At 45.7% G+C, this 10,000-nt stretch overlaps 1 protein-coding gene across 1 annotated transcript in view; it reads right to left on the bottom strand.

The window, feature by feature from the left end:
- Positions 1–2,910: 2,910 nt before the first annotated feature.
- LOC143295463 (uncharacterized) overlaps positions 2,911–10,000 on the bottom strand; it is an 18,924-nt gene continuing 11,834 nt past the window's right edge. Inside the window, exon 2 of the mRNA XM_076607178.1 lies at positions 2,911–7,184. Coding sequence (XP_076463293.1) covers positions 6,498–7,184 — 687 coding nt within the window. The 3' untranslated portion in view covers positions 2,911–6,497. The remainder of the gene's footprint in view (positions 7,185–10,000) is intronic.

Here is a 10,000-nt window from a genome sequence, read left to right as displayed (position 1 = left end):
TGTCAGCGCCCAAAAATAACATAGTCTGGAGCTACAGATGACATTAATCTTTTGCGGGACTCGGTCCAGCCTATTCTTTCCCTTGATTTCTTCTTCTTCTTCTTCTTCTTCTTCTTCTTCTTCTGCATTCTGTGGTGCTTCAACTCCCTCCTTCACTCGTATGTAAGAACGGGCTTTAACTGACGTTTATGGTCGTTTTCACCCCCCCCATGCCATGTAGGCAGCCATACTCCGTGTTCAGGGGTGAGCATGCTGGGTAGGTATTGTTCTTGTTTCCACATAATCCACCAAACGCTATCGTCATGAATTGTTGTATCTTTAACGTGCGTGTTCCATCTTCTGTATGCGTATGAACCACGACTCCTGAATGGGGGGGGGTTTCAGGTACTTGCAGCTGTGCACATTTGTTGATGTGGGAGACCCACGAGATGCGGCGAAAACGGGAATCGATCTCAGGAAATCGGGCGACAATCCATACAGCGCTCTAACCAACCATTGGGCCGACTGTACCCGGCGTCTTTCCTTTGATTTAAAAACCCGTCGCCTGGCTAGCTAGCATGCAACAGGCACAGGCTGCATGTTATTCATTTGACTCAGATTTCTGGTATAAGAGAGAGACCTCTGTTTCAATTCATTAACCTGACAGGAATAGCGAGAGGGCATAATTATACCAGCCCACTTTTACGACTTTTAAAAATTATTTTTCAAGAATTTTTACTTATCCTATTGTTTCCCATTCTGCTAGTCGGGTTTTTTTGTTGTTGTTTTTTTAGAGGAAGCGTGGTTGTCTTCAGATGACATGTATATAAAATGACGTCATTTCTGGTGTGACGCCACGATCACTTAAAAAAAATTATGTATGTATAAACCTATCATCGCCAGCAGCCATGAGTTTTTATGAACTTGTGATGGTTGACAAGTACGAGTAGGCTTAACTTTTGAAGACTTTAATTTTGTTTTTTTCGAAGTTTAATTGTGGGCTCACACACACACACACACACACACACACACACACACACACACAAAAGGAGGGGGTATTGTGAGAATGAAAATGAAGAAAAACAGCTGTAGGTAACAGAGAGAGACCGAGACAGAGAGAGACAGAGAGAGACAGAGAGACAGTGATATTAAGGGACAGAGACTCAGAGAGAGAGGGAGATGCAGTGACCGAGAGAGACACAGACACAGACAGATGGACCACAGGCACAGATTCAGAGACACATACAGATGAAAGGGAACGGTCAGATGGAGGGAGCGGGGCGACGAGGAGGGGGGGAAGTGGGGGGGGGGGGGGAGGGAGAATAGTGTGAGAGAAGTAAGGATTCTGATTGTGAGGGGGTGGTGGGGTGGGGTGCATGGTGCAGGGTTGGTGTCGAGACACCAGTTGAAGGTAAGGCCGCAAAGTCCTACGACAACCAAACGAAGACGAAACACTTCTCTATCAGCCACACACTCTCTTCGTCACCAACAAGACAGAAAGCACAGCTTGGGCACTTGATCCCGTCCTTAACTAACGTGATACTTTCTTTCTCTTTTTTTTTTTTTACGCCGCGCGCAACCCAAGGAGAGGTCCAATTACTGACGACCTGATAAGGTAACTCAACCAGGCTAGGCTACAGGCTAGTATACTAGCTGCAACTCAGCTAGTTAACTACAGCGCGGTTTGGTCTATACTGGACGACTGTAAAGTGCACATGCGTTTAGGTGACTGGCCATTGTCGTTGTATATGTATCTTGAGAGAGACGGAGAGAGAGGGCGTGAGAGAGAGAGAGGGAGAGAGAGGGGAGGGAGAGAGAGAGAGAGACCCAGAGAGAGAGAGAGGGGGGAGGGAGAGACAGAGACAGAGACGCTTCGTTGGTATGCAGGTCCATGCATAGACAGGCAGACATACACACAGACAAACAAAATGGGATAGACTTTCTGTTGGTATGATTCTGTGTTCAGAACTACTGTCATTGTGAATTTTTTTTTTTAGATTGACAAGATTTCCGGAGCCGTTCAGTTGTGAGCGTTGGAGCGCGCACGCGCATACTGCACACAAAGAGGAGAGAGACAAAATGATGGACGACGGAGAGACAAACAGAAGAAAAAAAAGAGGAACACACACACACACACACACACACACACACACACACATATATATATATATATATATATATATATATACATATATATATATATAAAGAGAGAGGGGGAGAGAGAGAGAGAGAGAGAGAGGTGCACGTGAGAGCGTGGACGTGTTTCAGCACGGAATGAGATCACATGCTTTTTTGTTGTTTTTTCGTGTTGTTTTTCCAAGTCAGATCTGACAAAGCTTAAGCGTACAAGCGGTGACAGAAGAACCAAAGAGAAAGTTTATTGACGGTTTATGTACTTGTTTTATTTGGTCTACGTGCAACCCGCACGCGTAGACAAGTTCTGCAGGTTAGTTGATCTTGCAATAAAATGTCGTTCGGACGAAATCTGGTTTTTGAGGTCGAATGCACGCGCGTGTGTCAGAGAGAGAGAGTAGTAAGGAACAGATCGCTTTCGTTTCAGTCCATATGCACCCATATAATACACCACTTCCAACGAGTGAGTCAGAAACAGAGACAGAGAAAAAAAAGACAAATGGAATGTGTGTGTGTGAGTGTGTGTGTGTGTGCAAGAGGGAGGAGATAGGGGTGGGAGAGAGACAGCGAGAGAGTAAGGGAAGTTTCTGAATTAGTGCGAATGGAGGGTGGTGGTAGTGTGACGAATATACACACACACAAAAAGCACACAGACGTGCTTACGTGTTCATGATTCTTGTGTTCGTGTTTACAAGATTTTCCTTTGTTCCAAGTGTTCTTCGGCGAACAACGCATACGCAGACACACACACACACACAGAGTCAGGCAGACATACATGCAGACAGACACACCACTTCATGTTTTGCTACATCAATTTTATTTACTATTTTCATAGCAAACAGCACAACTGTAACAGAATCACCCTGACAGGCGAACTGTTAAAACCAACAACAACACATATAACGCTGAAAATAACAGCTCAAGGGAACACAGAACCACTGCATCAAAAAAGAAAAATCTGTCAACGAACATGCTCTCTCATCTAATATCATCGTCACTGTTGTCATCCATATATATAATATACTATCGCCACTGGTATAAAATGCATACATGTACAAGGTTTATTTCATTTCAATAGTTTATACATATTTGCTTTCAGCTGGGTTTTTTTTTTATACGGACAAGAAGTATGTGTATTGCAACACAATACATTTTCCTGGTCACTTTTTCATTCACACACACACACACACACACGCGCGCGTGCGCACACATTACTCTCATCATTTTTCATCAAAGTTCAAAACAACATATCACTGAGGCAAACAGGACCATTCCCAAAGCATGATTCCCTCAGAAAAGGCAGTGAGTGCCGTAAAACAGAATACCGCCATCATCGCGACTCTGAACTGCAACGATTTCAAGTTTAAAAAAAACTTTAAAAAAAACAAAAAAACACGCCACAATCGCACTGACTCCGCCAGTATCACAGTTTTGCAGGCATTGTCTTTTGCAAAGATAACAGTGACTATGTTGGATCAGTGGTAAAGAAACATGACGTCATGTAACTATGACGTCAAAAGACTTCCAGTTTCCGCGTCAAACTTCTATTTTGTATCTATTTATCTATATATATGCATGCATATGTTCTAGTATCTCTATATTATGTGCCTCCAGAGGGAGTGGTCCGATTCAAGCTCATTACAAGACTGGTTCAACAACCCAGTGGTAAGGCCGTTGGACTTTTAAATCTGACGGGCCTAGGTTCCCATCCCGGTCATGGCGGTTCTCCCAAGTCAACAGACCTAGCAGCTAGTTCCAGAACCCCCTTACGTGTGTTCACTGCATGCAGAAGATCGAATACGCACGTTAAAGATCCGGAGAGACATATCAGCGTTCGGTTGGTTGTGGAAAAGAAAGAAGAAGAAGTCGAAAGTACATGGGCACTGAAGACAATGAATGCAGAAGAAAAAAGAAAGAAACTGATAAAATCAGAGTGACATTATCATGTATTCCTAAACATTGCTGGTTTTCCTACAACGGATCCCCGACATAATATGTGTAGCTAACCCATAAAAAAGATATGGAAACTGGTTCTATGTTGAGATTGAGCGGGGGACAGAAAAAGAAGAAGCAGCATTCGAAAATGCTATTCACATTGTGTGGCAAAACAAAGTAACAACTTACTTGCGCTTTTGTACCAAACCAGCGTGGGAAACCAAACACGAACAACAGCCCAAATAAACTCAACATGTGTTTTAGGTAACAAGACTAACAACGATGGCCGTATCTTGATTTTGTTTTCTTCGTGTCGAAAGTAACTCGAGACTAATCTTACCATGTCTGTGCGGCATCTTAAGTCATCGGCAGTAAGTATATGAAATACATCTTTCAAAATGTTTTCGGCGTACGTTTCAAACGTCATTTACGATCCCGATAACGGCGTCTGGTGGACAATTTTCCCGGACTCCCAGGTCAACATATGTGCAGACATACTAGTGCCCGAGCCCTTCTTTGATATGTACACATATGCAAAGATATCAAATTTACACGTTAAAGATCCCGAAATCCATGTCAGTATTCAGTGGGTTACGGAAACACGAACACATCCAGCATGCATCCTCCCGAAAACGGAGTATGGCTGCCTCCGTGGCGGGGTAAAAACGGTCGGTCATACACGTAAAACCCCACTCGGAGATACGAGTGAACGTAAGGGGTGCAACACACACGAACACAGAAACAAAGAAAGAAAATACGTCGGGGGGTAATAAACTATTGCTAAAATAACTGCATGAAATGAGTCGAAAACTATCACTGTACCAGCTTTCGAGTCTCAAATTTAGCTGATAGAGTCATTTGCGTTCCCCTAAACTCTTAAGACCTGTGCTAACATACCGTCAATGTCGCCTACCAGCTTACAGTTGATGGCGATGATCAATATTCGTCTGTGATCAAAATGAATTTTGCACACACACACACATACATACATACAAACAAACACACACACACACGCGCGCGCGCGCGCGCACATAACACACACCTCCCCAATCACCCATGACCGCAGCAAAGCCGTTGTCGATAACAGACACTAATTGACAGACCGTCATTATCGAGCTGTGAGTCACGTGCAGCAGTTTTCATCATCACAACGTATAGCACCCTCTGTCTCAGTGTGCAACAACTGGCCACACACACACACACGCACACACATGGTGTAAACACACACACGGTGTGCTCTCTCTCTCTCAAATCATTCGTATTCCCTCTCTCTCTCTCTCTGTATGTGTGTGTGTTTGAGTCTCTCTCTCTCCTCTCCTCTAAAACAGATCCACAACAAATCCTCGGAATGCCTCAGTCACAAGACTTGTTCGCCCCCTAAAGGCAATGTCAATGTCAACATGTCAGCGGAAAAAACGAAAATCTCCCAAGTCAACACAACGCCTTAGCTTCAAGGAACGTCCAGTATTCTTCCTTCTCTTCGCGCCCCACTTGCCAAAACGGCAACACTAAATGTTGGCAATGAAAAAAAACATCAAAAAACAACCCCAAAAACAACGCCCCCCCAAAAAAATAAAAATAAAATAAATAAATAAATAAATAAAATAAAATAAATAAAAAAATAAAGAAGAAAAACAAAAAACAATAACAACATTCAACCTCCTTGCAAGATTATTTCGTCATATGCCTTTACAACCCCATGTAATAGGGTTGTTGTTTTTTTGTTTTTCAGTTCATATTTTTTGTTTTTCAGTTTATGTTCATCCCGGTCTGTCTTACATCCTACGTGCCCCAAGCCACGACTGTCGGTTTTGACAAAAAAAAAAGGGGGAGCAGGTTGGATTAGGCCACAGCTTGTACAAGTTGTACTGACGTTCTGGTTCATTGAATGTCTGTCTGTTTAAGACAACTCCAAGTTCTTTCTTCGATCATTGTTGATTCAAAGACTTTTCGAAACTACCAGCTTAGCTCAGCGCTGATTACAGCCACAATGGACAGGTCGGATGGAGTGGGGACTGGAGGAGTGTGGGAGAGGGGTGTGTTTATGTGGAGGGGGGGGGGAATGGGGGGAGAGTGGGAGAAAAGGGGGTAGGAGGGAAGGCAGGGAGGGAGGCGGGGTGTGTGGGGGGTAGGGGGAGGGGGACAACGATAAATAGCCAGCATTCTTAACAAGTCAGCTTTGGTCAACAGTTTCCAAACAGTCGGTTAACACACACACACGCACACACACACACACAAACCACCGACACTGGGGGAGGTGGGGGGTGGGGAGGTACTGTGCGAAATGTGGGTGGGTGGGTAGTGGGAAGGTTTACATGGGAGTTACAGGAACATCAGAGAGAAAGAAAAAAAATGGGCTGAGGATGGGAGTGAGAGAGGGGAGAGACAGAACGACAGAGAGAATGACAGAGACAGGCGGCACGGGGGCGGGGGGGGAGAAGGGGAGGCAATCAACAGGAAGAAGCAGTGACCTCCTCCTCACTGCTATGCTCGTGGAAGCCCGAGTCGAAAGAGTCCTGCTCACTGTGGTGGTGGTGGTGGTGGTTGTGGAACACCTTCACACCCACCGCCGACTCACTCATCCCACGCCTCTCCCTCTCCTTCTCCCCCTCCACCACCACCACCGCACCACCACCACCCGCCGTCGTCATCTTCTTCCCGGAAACGCCGCACGGCGCATGCTCCGCCGCGGCGGTCACGTGACTGTAAGCCATCATACCCTGCTTCCGGCGACTGGGCGACGAGGACGACGACGATGACGAAGAAGAAGAAGTCGGGGGTGTCAACACCAGATGAGGGGTCTGGCTCTGACTCTTCGAGGACGCGTCGCCGGCAGGCCCCAGTGCGGAGGTGACCCCGCCACGTGGCAGCATAGCGCGCTGGTGCGGCAGCAGCTCGTCGTCCTCCGACTCGTACATCATCATGTCCGTGTCGGAGACGGAGTCGTCGCTGTCGCCGAGGTCAAGGTCGAGGTCAAGGTCAAGGGCGGCGGCGGCAGAGGATGAGACCCCTGGCTGGCCGCTGTTCTTTTGGTGGTTGTGGTAGTAGTAGCGGCGCTGCCACTTGAGGTCCTCGATGGTCTCGTTCAGGGTCAGTAGCTGCCTCATCAGGGTCAGGTCCTGGTCCATGAGTAAGCTCTGGGGGTGGAAAAAAAAAGACAAAATAGAATGGAATAGAATAAAATGAAATAAAAGAATCATTTGTCAATTCATTCATTCACTGATTTTATTTTTCTATTCATTTTTGTCGTGTGAGTTCAGTTCAGTTCAGTTACTCAAGGAGGCGTCACTGCGTTCGGACAAATTTATATATATATATATATATGTATATATACGCTACACCACATCAGCTAAACAGATGCCAGGCCAGTAGACTAGCGTGACAGTCGTGGGAAATGAGAAGGCACACATGACTTCGGTTTGAGCCAGGGGAGGAGCGGATTGTGGGGCCGGGCCCCTCAGTGGTCGCTGGTGGAACACTGGACCAGTCTAACGCCTGTTCGATTCTGCTACGGTGCATCTAGTTACACACACACACACACACACACACACATCACATACACAACTTGGCCAAAAAAAAAAAAAAAAATCCAAGTTGTAGTTGGATGTGCACCTCTCCTCACCTCGCCAAAGAAAATTGCACGTGCTGCTTGGACCGAGAGAGAGAGAGGGAAAAAAGTTACTGGATGTAAAAGCCTCGGGAGTTACGAAAATGCACTAAGTCAGTCACTTGACAGTTGAAGTTTTATGTCACAGTGTGTTTATGGCTTTCGCGAGAGAGAGAGAGAGAGACAGAGAGACAGACAGAGGGGGGAGTGAGAGAGAGAGGGGAGAGAGAGAGACAGAGAGAGAGAAGAGAGAGAGAGGACAAACAACGATAAACGTGCAGACACGCACGTGCACACACAAAAATGCCTCCGCACACGCGGTCGCAACGCATGTACAAACACCAGACACATTCACGAGGTTTTCCTCCTCTTCTTCTACATCTCCTTCCTCTCGTCTCTCGTTTTTTCTTCCACCCCCACACCTCCTCCCCAGAAAAAGTAACACACACAATAATTCGTAAGATATCATAAACAAGGTCCGCATGAGTGATGCTTTTTTTTCTTTTTTCTTTTTTTAATATAAAAAAAAAAAAATCTTGATTTTATTCTGTCAAAGACGTTGTTCCCCTTCTTTCCAACCAACAAACTATCAACAACTTACAGCTGGCCTATAAAACAGGAAGACATACAGTTCTAAACCACAGATAACTGATTAACTGGGGGAGGGCGGGCTGAGTGAGTGAGGGGGGGATGGTGGGGGGGGGGGGGGGGGGGGGCGGAGTCTATCACAACCAAGCCGCTTTTTAATTAAGGTAGCAACTGTGACCCCCGCAGAGAAAACGAACGGGTCAGAAAGGATACCCCCCACCCCCCACGCCTCAGTGAACGGAGACAGATGTCGAGGCGGTGTCGCCTAAAAATCCACTGCGGTAATGTTTTTCTGTAAGAAAAAAAACATTTCATCTGTCTGATCAGTGTCAGTAATTTTTTTTTTTTTTTTTTTTTAACAGATGCTTAACAAAGAGAATTATGATTCTGCACAAAATTATTTCTATTAACATTGTTTCCCACTGGTAAGTTTTGTACGTGCACTCGACAGCTGAGGAGAACGCAAAAAGTCTGCAGATGTGTGATTCATAAACAAGTCAAATCATAACGTCCAGCAGAACGCTGTTTTGCTTTGGTTGGTTATCTTTTTAAAGCTTTTTTTTTTTTTCCTCTCTCCCTGTTTTAGAAGATGAATGTTGGTTTTCAGAAAGGGAGTGGGTTTTTTGTTGTTGGTGGTGGTTTTTTTCCTGCAGGAAAAATCCACGGGGTGTTTTTTTAAATTTTATTTTACTTTATATTTTTTTAGACCCTCCACCCCCCTCCCCCCCCCCAAAAAAAAAAGTGTTGGTTTTTCTATTTCTGCTAGAAGATTTTTTTTTCCCATCCCACACCGGGCCTCTCCGCGCGAGAGGAACAGCCAGGGAATGCAAAACATTAGCAGTGTCGCAAATAGATTGATGGGAACTTCGACACGAAAGACTGGGGGCCGAAGGGGGGGGGGGGGGTAGAGCGGGGGGCAATGGGGGGTTGGAGTTGTGTCGTCCGTTGCACCAGTACAATCGCTGTGAGCGGTGAGTGAAAAAAGAGAACTAACGATGTGACAAGAGAAGACTGGGAATGTGTGGCAAGGTGGAGGCAGGAGGCGGTGGGTTGTGGTGGGGGTGGGGGTCTTTGGGAAGGGGGAAAACGTGTGGGTCTATATTTACCTACGAACGTCTTGCGGGTGGGGGGTTGGGGGGGGGGGACAAATTGTTTCACTAAAGCGTAAACATGCTACCATTATCTTGCCCACAACACCCCCACCCCATTCTACACCCCTTCCTCCTCCTACCCCCCAAAAACGAATGAAAAGGAACTGAACTTTGCTTCGGAAAATAAAGAAAATAATAAAAAGGACAGAGCTGAAATCCGGTATGTTTATTTCGAGCGACTTTCGCAGTTTAGATCAGCATCTGTTTCAACCCCCCCCCCCCCCCCCCCCCCCCCCACACACACACACACCCTTTATATAAAAAGTATCGCTTTTCAGCTATGTCAGTCACTCAAGCATCCAATATTTGATCTTTACCGATCCCCTCCTCTATCGTTTGCACTGTGTGTGTGTGTGTGTGTGTGTGTGTGTTTGTGTGTGTGTGTGTGTGCGTGCGAGAGAGAGAGAGAGAGGGGGGGGGGGGGAGAGTGAGAGACTGTGTGTTTCAGATATTTTGAGCATCGTTTTATCTTGATGTCTGTTTCTATGCATGCATTTCTTTTCTTTTTTTTTCTTTTCTTTTTTCTTTTAAAGCGCCAAGTGCTCCGAAGTTAACCTCATATCATAAAAGATACTAGAAATAAACAAACGAAAAAGCAACAGTCGAG

The sequence above is a fragment of the Babylonia areolata genome, chromosome 20 (assembly GCF_041734735.1).
Source record: "Babylonia areolata isolate BAREFJ2019XMU chromosome 20, ASM4173473v1, whole genome shotgun sequence".
NCBI lineage: Eukaryota > Metazoa > Mollusca > Gastropoda > Neogastropoda > Buccinidae > Babylonia > Babylonia areolata.
The sequence above is the reverse complement of the archived record's forward strand: the minus strand, read 5'-3'. Positions and strand labels throughout refer to the sequence as shown.